Source organism: Python bivittatus, unplaced genomic scaffold (assembly GCF_059951505.1).
Source record: "Python bivittatus isolate LINGU-HERP-01145 unplaced genomic scaffold, Pbiv_v1 ctg000530_np1212, whole genome shotgun sequence".
NCBI classification, from domain to species: domain Eukaryota; kingdom Metazoa; phylum Chordata; class Lepidosauria; order Squamata; family Pythonidae; genus Python; species Python bivittatus.
This window is the reverse complement of record NW_028277085.1, coordinates 8,753,417-8,769,723: the sequence shown is the minus strand read 5'-3', so window position 1 is coordinate 8,769,723 and position 16,307 is coordinate 8,753,417. Positions and strand designations below refer to the sequence as shown.

The 16,307-nt window shown below is 36.6% G+C and overlaps 1 protein-coding gene across 2 annotated transcripts; it reads left to right on the top strand.

Annotated features, from left to right (window-relative positions):
- The first annotated feature begins 3 nt into the window (after positions 1-3).
- On the top strand, positions 4-15,114 carry COPS2 (COP9 signalosome subunit 2). 2 transcript variants are annotated; one of them, XM_007424294.3, is made up of 13 exons: positions 4-92; positions 2,905-3,018; positions 4,501-4,578; positions 4,829-4,954; positions 6,692-6,781; positions 6,879-6,956; positions 8,013-8,187; positions 9,581-9,759; positions 9,853-9,905; positions 11,110-11,207; positions 11,627-11,709; positions 13,118-13,176; positions 14,491-15,114. In XM_007424294.3, the coding sequence occupies exons 1-13, from the start codon at positions 39-41 to the stop codon at positions 14,633-14,635; spliced, it is 1,332 nt and encodes a 443-aa protein (XP_007424356.1). In that variant the 5' UTR covers positions 4-38; the 3' UTR covers positions 14,636-15,114. The 2 variants fall into 2 exon arrangements, with proteins under 2 accessions (XP_007424356.1, XP_007424355.1); XM_007424293.3 differs by having other exon boundaries at positions 6,671-6,781.
- Positions 15,115-16,307: the final 1,193 nt, after the last annotated feature.

The window sequence follows — 16,307 nt, the reverse complement described above, 5'->3', positions numbered from 1 at the left end:
ACCCCCTTCTCCCCCTCCCCGCGCGTCCTCCGGCCAAGATGTCTGACATGGAGGATGATTTCATGTGCGATGATGAGGAGGACTATGACCTGGTAAGGGGAGCGGGCCGGCCGCTCGCGGGCCCCTGCGCCGGGGACGGCCCGCGGAGCCTCGGCCGCCCTCCCTGCCTCAGCCGCCCCCTTCCCGCGCTCCCCCGCCGCCGGGCGGCTTCGCGCTCCCCGCTCTCGGGCGCGGGGTCAGCGCCGGCCCCTTCCCCGCTCCGCTGCCCCGGGGCAGAAGCGAGGCAGACGCGGCGCTGCCGGGCGGCGCGAGCGAGGCCGCCTGCCCTTCCCCCTCTCCCTCTCCCTCTCCCTCCCCCGGGAGAGGAAGCAAGCGAGCCCCGCGTAGGCCCCTCTCCAGGCCCGCCTCGCCGGGCGCTCGGGGCGCAGAGGGCTGGGCCGGCTCTCCTCGCCTGCCCCCGAAGATCTCGCCCCGCACCGGCGGGAGGCAGAGGTTCGGGCCTCCTTCCCCAGGGCAGCGCAGCTGGGATGGGACGCCCGGTCGCGCGCTCCGGGGCCGCCGCCGCTCGCCGGGCTGGGTTTTGCCTGTTGTGGGTCGGTCGGGGCGAGGGCCCGGGAGCCAGCGCTGGCGGCGGTGGGTCTTTCTTTCAAAGGAGACAGCAGTTTTAACTTGGAAAAAAGGAGTTTGAAGCATTTCACGTATTCCTCTATGTGTGATTTCATCTGTCTGTGTGGTCGCTAGGAGTCGAAAAAGACTTGATGGCACGTCATATTTCACGAGTGCCTGATTCTGGTTATTTCTTTTTGTGTGTATATAGCAGTTTTTGCTTTTATTTGCTTTTTTTTTTTTTTTTGGTAATGGCATGTTTTGTATCCATGTGGTCTTTTTCTCCTGAATAGTAAAGGTCTTCTGTTTTGATGCGATTTGACAGGTAGTTGCTGTAGCCACTCCTGAAAATGGGTGACCGGACTAATCTGTTGAACAAATATGTATCGAGTCACATTGTACCATGGGAAGGGTTGTATTTCTGTTTTTTGAGCAACAGCTGATCTGGGTTGATAATGTTTTTTGTGGTTTTCTAATGTCTAGTGGTTATTTTGTTGTAAAATACATAACATTTTTGTATGAAATCAAACATATGGATCTTTTCAGTAATTAATAAAACAGAAAACAAATGGCTGGCATTTTTTCTAAATTGAAATTCTTGTTTATAGGTTTGAGAGAGTACATGCTAACTTTTGAAAACACTGGAAAAAATTGGTGTAACATAATACTCTCCACCAGTTTTGTCAAAAGACATGATGTGACTATTTCTTGAAGTAGATTGCACGTTCTCCACTTCTAAAATCTAAGGTTCACCTCCTAGCATCTTCATTTAAAAAACAGAGACTGTAGCTAGGAAACACTCTTGCTTAAGGTCTTGGAGAACATGAAGAGTAGTCAGGTAGGTATGGCTTCTCCAGGTTTAGACCATTTGTGAAACACCGTTTATTGGGTTGTATGAATCCACCAGTTATGACAAATTTAATAAATCGCTGATTTAGCCTATTGTATACAGTAAACACAAGCAGAAACTCCTTAGCCAGAACCAAGTTGTCTCTGAAATTACATTAAAAGCATATAGGAGGTGGTCTGATGGAAGCATTTCTTGGCTATTGGACCTTCATCTGATCCAGCAAGCAGTATTAACAAGCAGTTATTCGGGCTAGTTTCTTTCACAGCAGAAACCTTTCTGTAACATAATTATGAATTACCCTCTTCTTCATACCATTAACCTAATCCAGAAAAGATTAATGCTTGGGCTGATGAATCCGGCAAGCACACAAGTTTTGATGTATTCCAGCAAATGAGCAATGAGAGTTCTGTTTAGCTGCACAGATTTTACTGTGGCTAACTTATGTTTTATTCCATAAGACAAAACTACAAAAAGTAGTTTTATTTTAAAATTACTAATTTTAGTTTCTACAGTGAACCAGAAAAACACTTAGTCCTAGACAAAGGGTGAAGAGACAGTGTTTAAATTTCTCCCTTATTTTTAAATAAAAGAATTTAAAATCTAAAATATTCAGTATCAAGTCCCTAAAGGGAAGGATTTACATACAGCAGCTTTGCTTTGCATAGATGCTTATACAGTGAAGAAAGCTACATTCTGATAGCTTTTAAACAAAGCTATGCAAAGTATGAACATTTATTATATTCATAAAAACATGTATACATTCATAAAAACTATCCAGAAAGTCAAGCCTTCCCCTACATTGTACTGTCTAAAATAAACAAATGAATGGATTGTGAAGGATTTTATAGGGGATGAAGACTGGGGAAAAGCTAGCAGAATCGTAAACTGTTACCTCAATACTAATTTCAGGTATGATTTCCTCAATTTTCCATAATCATTAAACAGGGAGTATTCTTTTCAGAAGCTGCAGATATGACGTTAGTGATCTGTATTTGTTAATGTTATGCTTACCGTTAATCCCTCTGTCTGAAATGTCATCCTAGAACGTGTTCATACTGCCAGCTTTGCCTTTCTAAAAACTGTTCCTCAAAACTGTTGCCTTTTGAGGATGCTTTCAACAACTCTTCAGTAGTCATCCACTAACTCTGAGCACACCGACCTACACATAACTGTTAGGACTCTGCAACTTCTTTGAAAGAAGTGCTTCAGAAGGCTCAGGAATCATAGAAGTTGTTCAGCCAGGATGTGTGGCAGCTTCAGAAGCCAGTGCTAGCCATCTGCTCATGTAGAGCCACTACAACTCATTTTTCCCCCCAATTTCCCACTTGGGGGAAAATTGATTTCTATCCTACATGCACACTTTTCTCTGGCTATTATCACTTAACTGATTAACATTTAAAGCTCTCAGCTGACATGTTTTTGCTTTTTTTACCCTTTGTAAAATATAGGAATATTCTGAAGACAGCAACTCTGAACCAAATGTAGATTTGGAGAATCAGTATTACAACTCCAAAGCCTTGAAGGAGGATGACCCCAAAGCAGCACTGAGCAGTTTTCAAAAGGTTCATAGTTTTATTTCTTCATATTGGTATACGTATGCCAGTTAAATATTTTGCTTTATTAGATGTTTGATCTGTGATAACCTGTTGCAGACAAAATCCTGTTGTCAAACAACCCTGGGATATTCTTCTCTGTGTTTCACTTTTAATGTAATTTATGATAGTTGAAAAGTAATATCACAAATTTTCTAATGGGTAGTCTTGTGAAACAGGTCGGAATATCCCTGCTTCTCTGTTTTACAACCTCTTGTTCTGGAAGGACTAAGCTTAGCTACTCAAAATGTTCTCAACACTACTTAGAAGAATGTAAGACTTTTTGCTAGTGGGAGCATTTATTTTAAGAATAGTATTATTGTTGCTACTTTTTGAATTTTTAAGAATATTTCTTCAACTGGGTTCTCATATTAATGGACTGTTTAACCTGACTGTATATTTATCTGCTTCACATTTTATTTCTTGTTAAGTGAATCCTCTTAAAATATGCTTATACTATGAATACTTTTTCCAAAGTTAGCCAAGCTGAGCATGGTTTACTGTGGAAAAGTATCATACAAATACTGCAGTATCTAGGAAAACCTGTGTCGAAAACATTTGGGGATGATATATTGGACTAATGCCAATAAATATTAATATCATGCAGACACATTACTTAGCTATAGCTAGTATCTCTGGCACTGAGTGGGGAGAAATATGTCAAATGTTATGGCATATTTCCTTGAGAAAATTAGGTAAATTGACATCTCTGCCTTCCTAGCAACCAATGAATTACTGTTATTTCAGGAAAGTAAGAACTTTGTGAGTACCTGTTGACCTGTAAGAATTACCCCAAGCAGTTGATACTTCAGTAATGCTATGGCATCTAGTAAGGTTAAATTTCTGTTCTCCATTAGAAACCCTAATAGTTCCTCGTATTTACTCCTCATATTGATTTTAACTGGCCAAAGGCATATTAATCTCAGAACATATATGAAATTGGGGGGTGGTAGAGAATAATAATACATAGAAAATATATTTAAAAGGCTAACTACTGTCACAAGAGTTTAATCTATTTGCTACCTATGTTATTCTTGCCTGGACCAGAACCATGCATTACCTCTTCTCTTCCCATCTGTCTTCTTTTGTTGTTGTCTTAGTAACTGCACTGTAGATAGACTCAGTCACAGATGCCTTGCTTAAATGAAGAGAACATTGTGGGTATTGTGGGATAGAACTTGACAGTGACAAACTTCTTTGAAAATAATTTCTGCATAAAGCTTTTGGCTGTTTCCCTTTTGTAGTATATGCAGAAGAAGACCTTGAAATCAGGACACTGACATTCGGTTGATTAAATGTAGGAATTATAAAAATTGCTGTTGACATGTTAAGATAAGACTTTCACCCCCAATCTCTTCCGAAACAAAGAAGCTGTCATGGATTTACTGCAGCTTTTGATGAATCTAAAAATATCAAAATTGAGAAAATTATCTTACTCCTTCTGTTTTTTAGGTTTTGGAGCTTGAAGGTGAAAAAGGAGAATGGGGATTCAAAGCATTAAAACAGATGATAAAAATAAATTTCAAACTGGTAAGATGTGTACCATTTTTACTTGGGTTTTTCCTGTAAGAACTAAACCATATCAAAATGGGAGAAAATTGCTGTTAGCAAAGTATGATCTCTTCATAGATGAGTGGAAGAGCAGTTGCAGAAATTCAAGGCACGTATCCAGTTACACAGTCAGTGTTTGCCTTATTTTTAAATTCACTAACTAGACTCATCTTCAGTTTGAAATTCATTGTTATAATTCATAAATATTTTCTTTTTTGTTTTGATAAAGACTAACTTTCCTGAAATGATGAACAGATATAAACAACTATTGACTTACATACGGAGTGCGGTTACAAGGAATTATTCAGAAAAATCCATCAATTCTATTCTTGATTATATCTCCACTTCAAAGCAGGTTAGATTATCTCTCCTTCTAATTTCTAGAATTTGCAGCTTCTTGAAAATCATCTTTGAGAATACTAGAAATGTTACCTTCTTTAAGTTATCATAAAAATAATCTTCTATATTCTAGTTAAACAGAGATTCTCAATTCTCCCCATCACAAAATGGACAGAGGAGAGCCCTCTGCTACATTTATTACAAGATCTTGCAAACCACATAGAAAAAAAAATCCATTTATCTTCATAATCTATTTCTTGCATGTAAAAAAACAAAGAAGGAGTAAAATTTGCTTTCATGTGTTGGTTATCCCAAAAAGGTAGCAGGTCCTTAGCATATAAAGGGAGTTGGGCTTTTTGAAAATGCCATATAGCTACAGGTGGATATGTTGAACACAAGAAACAGAATTTGGGAAATTTACCAGAATTATATCAGATATATAGCATTAAGATATAGTCATCTTTAGCAAAGAAATTGCATTTTTAGTATAGCATGTAAGGTTTTTTTTTTTTAAAGAAACACTTCAGTGTTGCTTGCAGGATGTCTACTGAAACTTGTGGAACTCTTGGACACTTTATAGCTTTTAACTCTATTTAGTTGCATGATATTAGTTTTTCTTACATGATATGCAAGATTGCAAAGGCAAACATGTAATCAGGATACTTGCTTGAGTAAATATGGAAAATCATTTGACAGCTATAATCCTGCTCAACACTATAAAATTTCCTGTGTTCTGACAACTATCATTATACCATGTCTAGGGCGTTCCCATCCCAAACTCAGTGATGTTGCTCCGTGTCTTTGAACTGAGCTTTGGGATCATTTTAGGCAATCTCCTTAGCTTAGTTTGCTGTTCAATGTCTTATTATTTAAAAAAAAATAAAAATCTGTTCAATTTTGTTTCCCTTGCAAAACTGTAAGCAGCACTTTTTTAAGCAAAAATATTGATTTTGCTGTTTTCTCCCTCTTCCTCCTTAATTACTGTTGTTTTTTCAATGTTTTAAAACTATAATGTTGATATATTGCTGTTCACACATACTGGATCTTCAAACTCCTAAAATGCCTTTAAAAACCTGAATTGCACAATACTCTGATTCTGCCATTGGCATCTGTGTTGTTTATTTTCATGGGCAGAGTTTTCTTGGATGAGAGAATCCTAAACCCTCCTTATTCCAGACCTGAAAAGATAATAGCTGCTTACTTAGAGAAATAATAAATAAGAAGCATGGCACTAAACATTATGAAATCAGTCTTTCTACTTGTGCAACTTGATTATAGTTGAACAGAGTACATCTCCCTTTTGATATGTCTCACTGGAGAAGAAAGCATTAATATATCTCTCCTTTTATTACTTTTGTTCACCCAATGTAGGGTGATAATTTTGTTGATGCCAAAACAAAGGTATTTGGGAAATTGCAGCCTGCTTCATTCTTTTAAAGGGTAGTAGAACTTGCAGCTTCAATAGCACAGGTCAAATTGTAGCATTACAGTATTCCACGAAGCACTAAGACACTCTAACCATGAAACAGATTCCTACATATGCCTGGAAAAGAGTTTGGAAACCCCCATTAAGTTGATCTTTTTATGGTTTACCACTTATATTTTTATCAGCGGTAAAAAAATATGTACCTCTTAATGCAGATATTAGAGTGTATAAGTTTTCAAAGTTGCACTTTGAGTATGTTCATGTTGACTTTATTAACAGGCACAAATTTGCTGTTTACAATTATAGAATTCTGATTTTTTATGTCAGATGGATTTGCTTCAGGAATTTTATGAGACAACACTTGAAGCACTGAAAGATGCTAAGAATGATAGATTGTGGTTTAAGACAAACACAAAGGTAAAATGGCCCACTTGGTTTTTAGAATAATTTTTAAATATTTATTTAGGATTCTTTTCTTTCTTTTTTTTTAAAAAAATGACCTTTTACTTTACAGCTTGGCAAATTATATTTAGAACGAGAAGAGTATGGCAAATTACAGAAGATTTTGCGCCAACTCCATCAGTCATGTCAGGTACAGTGCAGTTTGTTCTCTGAGTCTGTTTCTCAAGGGATGCTGTTGTCATTAGTCTCCTACATCTGTGATCCTTTGTGGGGTATTCAGATAGCCCAAGTATTTATTTGACAACAGGATACCAAGTATTGAAGTGATTTGCCAGGCATACCTTAGGAAGATAATTGATATACACAGAGGAAGAGCATTTTTGCAGTTGTGGGGCTCCTCTGAGGAATTGCTTTGACTTGTTCTTCGAAAAGCATTTTAAGGAGGCATTTTACCTGCCTTTGAACAAATTTTACAACTGCTAGTGATAATACTGCATCCAATTATCAGTTGAAATCAGATAGTTTATCACATTAATTTAGATTCTTAAAAAAAAGAAATCGCATTCTACCAGCATGACCAGTGATACATCATGATTGATCTTTCTGTCCATTTACAAAATATTGTTCCATTGCTTCCACTGCTCTGCTGGCTGCAGATCTGCATGGCAGAAGTGAAAACGAAAACAAAAAACATTTGCAGTTCTTCATCTTTATGATGTCATTTCTTTTTAACTTTCTCATCCAGTTCCGTAGATCAGGATTATAGCAGACAGTCCTCAACCTCTTCCAGAAGTCTCTTGCCATGTCTTATTTGGGAGCTCTCAATATCCAGGTTTCCTAGATAATATGGGAAATAAACATATCAGAAGGTGATGGTGGGATGGAGAATCTGATAACAGATTTCCTCCTTCACCTCTGGAGTTTTCCCTTCAGGTGCAGAGAGAGAACTCTGAACACAATTATGCCCTCTGGGAAACTGTAGAAATTCAAGTCTATGGCCCCTGGGAACCTATACTGCATGTTGGTGTTTGCGTGTTTATTTAAATTGTATTCTGCTTCATTTTTCCAGTCCGGGCATAAAGATGTCACAAAATAGGTTAGAATTTACTTGCAGTAGATATGAGACACTATTTATAGATTAAAATCTATAAATAAATTTAATCTGTAAGTGTATTTTGTAAGAAGCAGAGGAAGAAAGTATATTTTTTCATGATTTTATATTGCACATGTTTCTTTTTCTTATTAGACTGATGATGGAGAAGATGACCTTAAAAAGGGCACCCAGTTATTGGAAATTTATGCTTTGGAAATTCAAATGTATACAGCACAAAAAAATAATAAAAAACTTAAGGCACTATATGAACAGTCATTGCACATCAAGTCTGCAATTCCTCATCCACTGATCATGGGAGTTATCAGAGGCAAGTACAGTGGCTCCTTAAAAGTCAATAGATTAGGCCATTGTAAGAGGCATACCACTAGTTAATACAATATTTTAAACAGTTTAAATTGTTAAGTATGGAAACCTGTTACTTAATCCTGTGGCATATTAGAATAGGAATGATTTGGATTATGGTGAGGGGAGGAACATAAGGGAAATTAGTATTTTCGTAAATGTTTAGGGTAAGGGATGCATTGGGTACATTTCTTGTAGGAACCATGTTAAGCTGGATATCAACAAGTGTAACTACAGAATATTAGGAAGAATGTCTTATGTTTAAATACTGATATTATGTAAAGGCAACATATCAAATATGACAAAATTTCTTAGAATTAATTAGCATTATTGGGATTGTGTCCTATAGGAAATTATTGAGGCCTTGTGATGCTTTGAGCTCAGTTCCAAAAAGTGCTTCAGAGTCCATGGCAGGCAATCATAGCATCTATATGCAGCTCTTTAAAACAGCTGTGTTTCTTTTCAGGATCATGTGGCTATGCCCCTGCTCACACTCTGAAACAGCATTTTGGAACTGAATCCAAGAGTTGCACAACTCTAGGGGGAAAAAACTGCTTTTGGCAGATGGTATCCTTTCCTTAAGTTACAATGCAGATATGGTCATATTTCACTTCTTAATCTTGACATAACACAACTTGAATATTCCACAGACATAATGTTCCTGAGATTCAAGCCTTGCCATTTGGGAAAATTCCACCAGAACAAATGCATTTACAGGTAGTCCTTGCTTACTGACTGCCTCATTTAGCGACTGTTTGAAGTTATGACGGTGTTTAAAAAACAGCTTTGTGATCAGTCCTCACATTTATGACTGTCGCAGCGTCCCATGGTCACGTGATCACCATTCGGGTGCTTTGCAACTGGCACATATTTTATGACCATTGCAGTGTCCCGTGGTCACATGATCACCATTTGCGTGCTTCCCAAATGGTTTGCAACAAGTGGAGTTAATGGAGAAAGTAAAATTGCAAGTCACAGTCATGTGATGTTTTGCTTTAATGACTGGTGACTCATTTAATGACTGAATGGGAAGTGACGTAAATCCGTTGTGGTCACGTGATTTTCCACTTAGTGACCATGGCGCTTAGTGACGGAGTTGCCGGTCCAAATTGTGGTCACTAAGTGAGGACTATCTGTATATAAGTTCACTGTAATACTTGAATGTTTGTCCAGGGTGGCAGTGTTCATCTTATACTTCCTTACAATGGGTAGTTGAAGCAAGAGGTGTGATTTAGACATTATTTAATCTGCTTGCCCCTTTGGCAGTATTACTAAATAAAAGGTCAGTTTTAGAAGATGTTCTGTGTTCTGTGCAGCAAAAGTAAATCTTTAGCAGCTGTCTGTTTTTCCCCCTCCAGAATGTGGTGGTAAAATGCACCTAAGAGAAGGTGAATTTGAAAAGGCACATACTGATTTCTTCGAAGCATTCAAAAATTATGACGAATCAGGGAGTCCAAGAAGAACCACTTGCTTAAAATATTTAGTCCTAGCAAACATGCTGATGAAGTCTGGAATAAATCCATTTGATTCTCAGGAGGTACAGTTGTCCATTTCTTCCTTTTTATGCGAAAGTGATTAGCATAAATATTTTTGTTGTTGTTTAAATATATGTTGTTTATTTACCATGTAGGCAAAACCATACAAAAATGATCCAGAGATTCTAGCAATGACAAATTTAGTAAGGTAAGAGCTCTTTTTCTTAACAAGCAAAATGAATAGCAACCTGCAAATGAATTTGAAACAGTATAAAGTTGTAGGGAGAATTTGAAGTTTGTTTCCAAATTATCTTTAATTGCAGAAAGTACTGTCAGGGAAAAACCACGTTAAACACGGGAGACAGACACACCAGAACATGAGCCACTTCAAAGTTCTAAAAGCTTTATTAAAATGTTAGTTTATCAAGCAATAACCATCACTCAATCAATAACATAGGTACTCATGTAAAATCATATTGCAATGAGGACCAGCATGAGCAAGCCGTCAGGTATGACAGCTTGGCCAAGTGGCCCCGATCCCTTTGTTGCTACCCTTTTTTCCCCATAAACCGCAAACCACAATCATGACTCTCAGGATTTGCAACTGAATCATAACGTTTCCCGTGCTAATTTTACCACACTTCCCTGTTCCATTTGTCTTTTGTCACATCTTTCCCATCAGCAATTGCTTAGTCTAGCAAGTTTACCTATTTCCTGTTACTTCCCTAAAGGCCTTATGTTAACTAGCTTGGCTTTTACCAAATGCAATCAAAATCAACATTAAAACATACAAAAGGCTACTAAAAATTTTCCTCTCACAGTACAAATTCTTCAGTTAATGGCTCTCAGAAAGCAAGGGGTGCTTGCTCAGCAGTACACAAATCTCCTAGTGTGTACCTACGTCACTGTTACGAAAATGGCTCTTCCAGTTTGCCTGATCTTACGTTATCTGAGTTATTGGATGCCATATGTGACATGTAGATAAATGGGATTGAGTTGTTAAAAGCATATAGGCCTAGAAACAAAAAGAACGGGGCCACTAATTCCTTGCCCCAGCTGTTTACTTCATGGCAATTGTTAAACTGCTTTTGAAACAGAGATTTTTAACAAAGCCATTTCTGATACAGAGCAGAAGTTTTCTATCGCAAACAAAATGGTTCTATTCAAACCCTTAGTTAAATTATTCTATTTTTATCATAAATAGAAACTATTTTATTCCGCAAGTTGGGAAATTACATCCTGTAGACCTGGCTCCCCCAACCTTCCTGATCTGCAATCCCAACAGAATTGCAGGATTGCCAGTTGGGAAGGCTGCTGTAGATACGCTACCATTTGGATTACAAGAACAAATTAATGTGCCTGCTATCTTCTTCAGTCTGCAAAAATGTAATCCGGTTGTCTCTCTCTTGCAGTGCCTATCAGAATAATGACATCACTGAATTTGAGAAGATTCTGAAGACAAATCACAGTAACATCATGGACGATCCCTTCATACGGGAGCACATTGAAGGTACAGCCGTAATGAACTTTGTCATTCTTGATTTTCCACCAGCCTGAATTAATTATTGACGTCCCCAGTTCATAAACTTTCTTCTGTATTAAAATAATGATAAAAATACATCTTGAATTCTGTTAACCATAGGAATGTCAGGATTGAAGCCACTCAGTTTTTACTTGGAAAACTTACATTTTTCATTGGTTTGTGATAAGTTTGTAAGTTAAAGGCCTTGGCGTCATTTAAATATTTTTGGATAATTTAAATTTTTAAATTTTAATTTATGAAAAGATAATTTGAAAATCAATTATTAGATCTCAGGATATACATATAGAGTATTATAGTGATCACTAGATAGAAAAGTATGCATTTCTTTTATTTATAATGCTAGCAGTTATTCATACAATAACTGTTTTGCTTTTGTTCTTTTCCAGAACTTTTGCGAAACATCAGGACACAAGTGCTTATAAAATTAATTAAGCCATACACAAGAATACATATTCCATTTATTTCTAAGGTACTTGTAAATATTGTTTGCATAGGATTTCAGTTCCCATTCCTTGTTAGAAAGAGAAGAGAAATGCTGCATCTTCATATTCATGTCTTTGAACCTCTAACACTTGGGCCATGTTTGCTCTTTTCTTTTTGTGCCCCCACCCAGTCTGTGGTCTTTTCCAGACACTGCTGTGAGAACTTTGCTCCCACTAGAGAAGCAAAAATTAGTATGTGGTATTGGGTAGTAATGAGCTGAAAGTTTTTCAAGGAGAACTTCTGGATGAAATTGGCAGTACCTGAGGAAGGGCCTGTAAGCCCTTTCAGCTTTCTGCGTGAAAAGAGTTGGTTAATTCTGGAGCAGGGTTTCAAAAGAGACAGATTTTCTTTGAAAACTTAGAGTGGCGGCTGCTGCAACAAATGGAGATGGTAGCAGAGTTGTTAAGGGTATTCTACAGTACCATTCTACAGAACCCCTTGAAATGACAATATTATGTCATGGCATAATATTGCTCCAAAAGAGTATTGCTGGAGGAAAAGTATGGTACAGTAATTCAGTTTTTGTGGCAAATATGGAAAACATGGGAGCAGATTCCCCCTTTTTAAGTGTTGTTTTCAAATGAAACGAAATTATTATTTATAGTAACATCACTGAGAACTTGTGACATTATTCTGTCTTTCTTCTAGCAGGCAAGTAATGGCTTAGGGTTGCTTATCTGCTTTTTCTTCCCAATTCCTTAGTGCTTTATAAATCAACTGTTACCTTCTTTATGCAGTAAAGTCATTTTTAAAGCAATCATCTAAAGCTGATTTGCAAACCACAGTGGTTTGTAAGCATTTTGTGTGACCCCGCTATGGTTTATAAACCATGACTTATCATTACAGTTTGCATGATCCCAGTCAACTCTGATTTATTCAGCAAACAAGGACTTAGTTTGATGTAAGAACCAAGTCTTGGGGGTTCACATATCAACATGAATCTGTGGTTTGTAAATCAGCCTCAAAATATTCCAGTTTTTATTCCTAAACAAATCATTATATGAATACAAAGCTACAGCTTTGCTATATAAGTGATAGGTTTGCTTCATATCTATATTCAGGTGCATTCTTTCTTAATAACCTTTTCTTGTACAATAGCCTTAATTGTAGTGGCCCAGACAATAGTACAACATTTGCAAGTAAGTTTTAGTAGTGATAGTTAAATCTTTCTTTAAAATGTTATGCTGTAACTTCAATGGATGGTTTCAACAACAACCAGTAAGAGAATCCTTTCAGGGAATGATCTTTCATCTGTGAATGCATCAGCGATCCATTTAAAGTATGGATATTATATCTTTAGTCTACAAAAATCAATAAGATACATAACAGAGCAAAGAAACCATTAGTTTTATACCAGACAGTCTGTGACATTTAAGACCTGTTTTCTCCCTTAGGAGTTAAACATAGATGTAGCTGATGTGGAAAGCTTGCTTGTGCAGTGTATACTGGATAAGTGAGTATTTTTCTTTTTTCTCTTCTTCAGCAATAGGTATTTCCAAGGGCTTATTTATTTATAGTGTAGGAAATATAAACAATGTATTACTTTTTCCAGTTAAAATGGTGTTGATATTAAGTTGTATGGAAATAGAATATTCAACATTGGTTGCAAAACAGCAGTATCATGTAGAAGATCAACTCACAAGCATTAGTTTACATTATCATTTTATAGTTCTACAGGTAAATATTGATTAAATTAAAAACAGGATTAAGCTAGTACATCAGGGATGTAGCCACCAGAGGTTTTTTTCCTCCTAGCATTTTAATATTAGCTCAGTAACCTGATACTTTTAATATTGAGTCAGAGGATGAAGCTTAAAAAATGTCATTTAAATATCTACTAGTAATGAAGTAAATAGTTTATTGAATAAATCTCCAAACCATTTCAAGTAATATCTACTAAGGATCTTTAAACATTTAAGACTCCCATCAACCCTATCATTAGATGGGATGATAGAACAAAACACAAACAGATATTGGCTTAACATTGAAGTATATCAAATGATCAGTTACAGTTTATTGTTATACAAGAGGTATCATTTCACTGTCACTTCCATTTCACCACAGCACAAAATTTCAATGTCATCTGTTCCTTGCTTTATTTTAAATTAAGTGTTGTCTTTAAAACTAATTTAATTTATCGGTAAAATTTCTAGTATTTCCTTAAGAATTCATTGATCAGAGTATCTTTCTTTCCCGTTAAACGTTCCGTTTTGTAATAGGAACGTCTCTGTATGAGAGAAGTTGTTTCTGCATTGTCCCGTTTTCTTTTCATATTTGTTGTTGGTTTTGCTTCTTCTTTTTTTTTAACTTGCTTGCAGTTGGTCTTTGAAATGTATGTAGAGTCTTAGCCCCAAAGTGCTCTTTGGTATTCACTCAAATGTTTTGTGTGCTTTGGTTTAAAGTCTGGCATTGTGCTGATATATTCACAATCTCCTAGTCATGTTAATTAGGAACACTGTGTGGGTTTGCACTCATCTTGTGAATCCCATTTGAAGCTAAAATTACAGTAGCATTTATATTTGTCAAATTATGACTTGTTTCGAAACAAATTTCACAAACTCTGACTTGTAACAAATTATGGTTAGGATTAATAGAAGTACATAGATTATGTTTCCATATAATTAGCTACTGAAAGAGTTGAAAAGAGATTTAGGAGGGAAGACAAAGTATTGTGCAAACTCATATTTTAGCCATTTTAAGAGCACTGGGCACGTTAAAGATGCATCAGTTTGTAATGTAATGTTTGCTTGTTTTTTGCTTATTTTAGCACTATTCATGGCCGAATTGATCAAGTTAATCAACTTCTTGAGCTAGATCATCAGAAGAGGGGTGGAGCACGGTATACTGCATTAGATAAATGGACCAACCAACTAAATTCACTCAACCAGGCTGTAGTCAGTAAGCTGGCTTAAACAAGAACAAGCTATTACGAAAATGTACTTACGAAAACAGCGCAGTGATGTAAACTTAAAAACTGGGAATGGCAAAACTACTGTCGGTTGGTGTGCCCTGAAATTATTGGAGTTACTGGCAGAAGTGCTTTTTTGATCAGCTGGTTTGTGTTTTGCTGCTGCATTTATCCCAAGAAAAAACAGCTTTAATCTTCAGAAGAAAACCAAAATGCCACGGGATTTATGCTGTGTTGACATTTTGCCCTCACCATGCAACACCCTAATAATCTGTCAAGGGGCAACTTATGACCGGAGAGAAGGTTATGTTTGTCATGATTTTAATTACACTGACACGTTCCTGTTGGTTTAAATTTAAGCGTATTTTACCTGCAGAAAAAAATCTCACAAAAAATAACCTGCAATAACTTGAAATGCATACCCTTTTGAACATTTCCTCTTTCTCATGTATAAATCGAAATGTTTGCTGCATTTTTGCAAAATGTCAATTCTCCAAAAATGTGTCTGCATATTTCTGTACCTGCAGTGTAATAAAGGATTAGAAGAAACCCCTCAATTATGGTGGCATACTGTCACTTAGGTTTCAAGCAGCAAAAATAAACAGTGCAGTTCAGAAATTGTAAATATATATTTATTATTTCTTGAAAAGTTTTACATTACATGGATGAGTTGCATTTGTGAGACTTGAAAGAGCAGAAGGGCTTAAAATCCTTTTTTTTTCCCCTGGTGGTGGCCTTAGACTGTAATAATTGGTAATCAAGCATGGCTTCTGTATTCTCCACTGTAGACACCAATGTTAGACTTTTCTGTTTGAAAAAACACAATGGTTAGCATGATAGCCACAGTTGCTTTTTTTTTAGAGCCCTAATTAATGGCAGCCTAAACCTTGCAACTGGAATTAGAATGGGTTTATAAATCAGTTTGGTTAAATATAGTTTCTGAAAATACAAGTGATATAATGGTAATTATAATTACCTTTGAAACTGAAAAAGGTAAGGCATGCTGTTATGGGAGGGAAGCATGGAATCTGGCAGATATTACTACCTGAGATGATTGGTGTGAGTGGGCAGCAGGACAGTTGGGGTGACTATGCGGATTGCCTTATATTTTTCATCTGTATTTGGGTTTTTTTTTCCTTTTGTAAACACTATTGTTTTAACAATCCTAATTTAATAGGTACAGTAAGCTGTATTTAAGAATATGTGTTGTATCTGCTGTTGTTTTAGTTCACTTCAGATTTGGATTTTTAAATTTTGGTTTTGATAACTTGGCTAATAGTACTAAACTGAAGTTTGTAGTTTAATCTTAAGAAAAAAGAAAAAGAAAAAAGGCTAAGCTTGCCATACAATTATATGTGGCTGTGCTTCGCGCTTTGTAGGAAAAAAGTGGTTGGCAAATTTTCTTTTGGGTAAATTCCTCTGTTGACAGCTGGGGAACTGATATAATAAAACAGTGAAAGTTATATCAGTTAAGCTTTACAAATGATTAAAAAGACATGCTTCAGAGCAAAAAGTTGAGCTCATGAAGATAAAAATGTTGTATGAACATGTATAATTTCTGAAATAAATCACTATTCTCACTAATATCACAGCTAATTCAAAGCAATAAAAAGAGGCCACCTAACCTGTGAAAATAGGAAAAAAGAAGAAAAAACTATTGAAGGTTGTAATTTTTT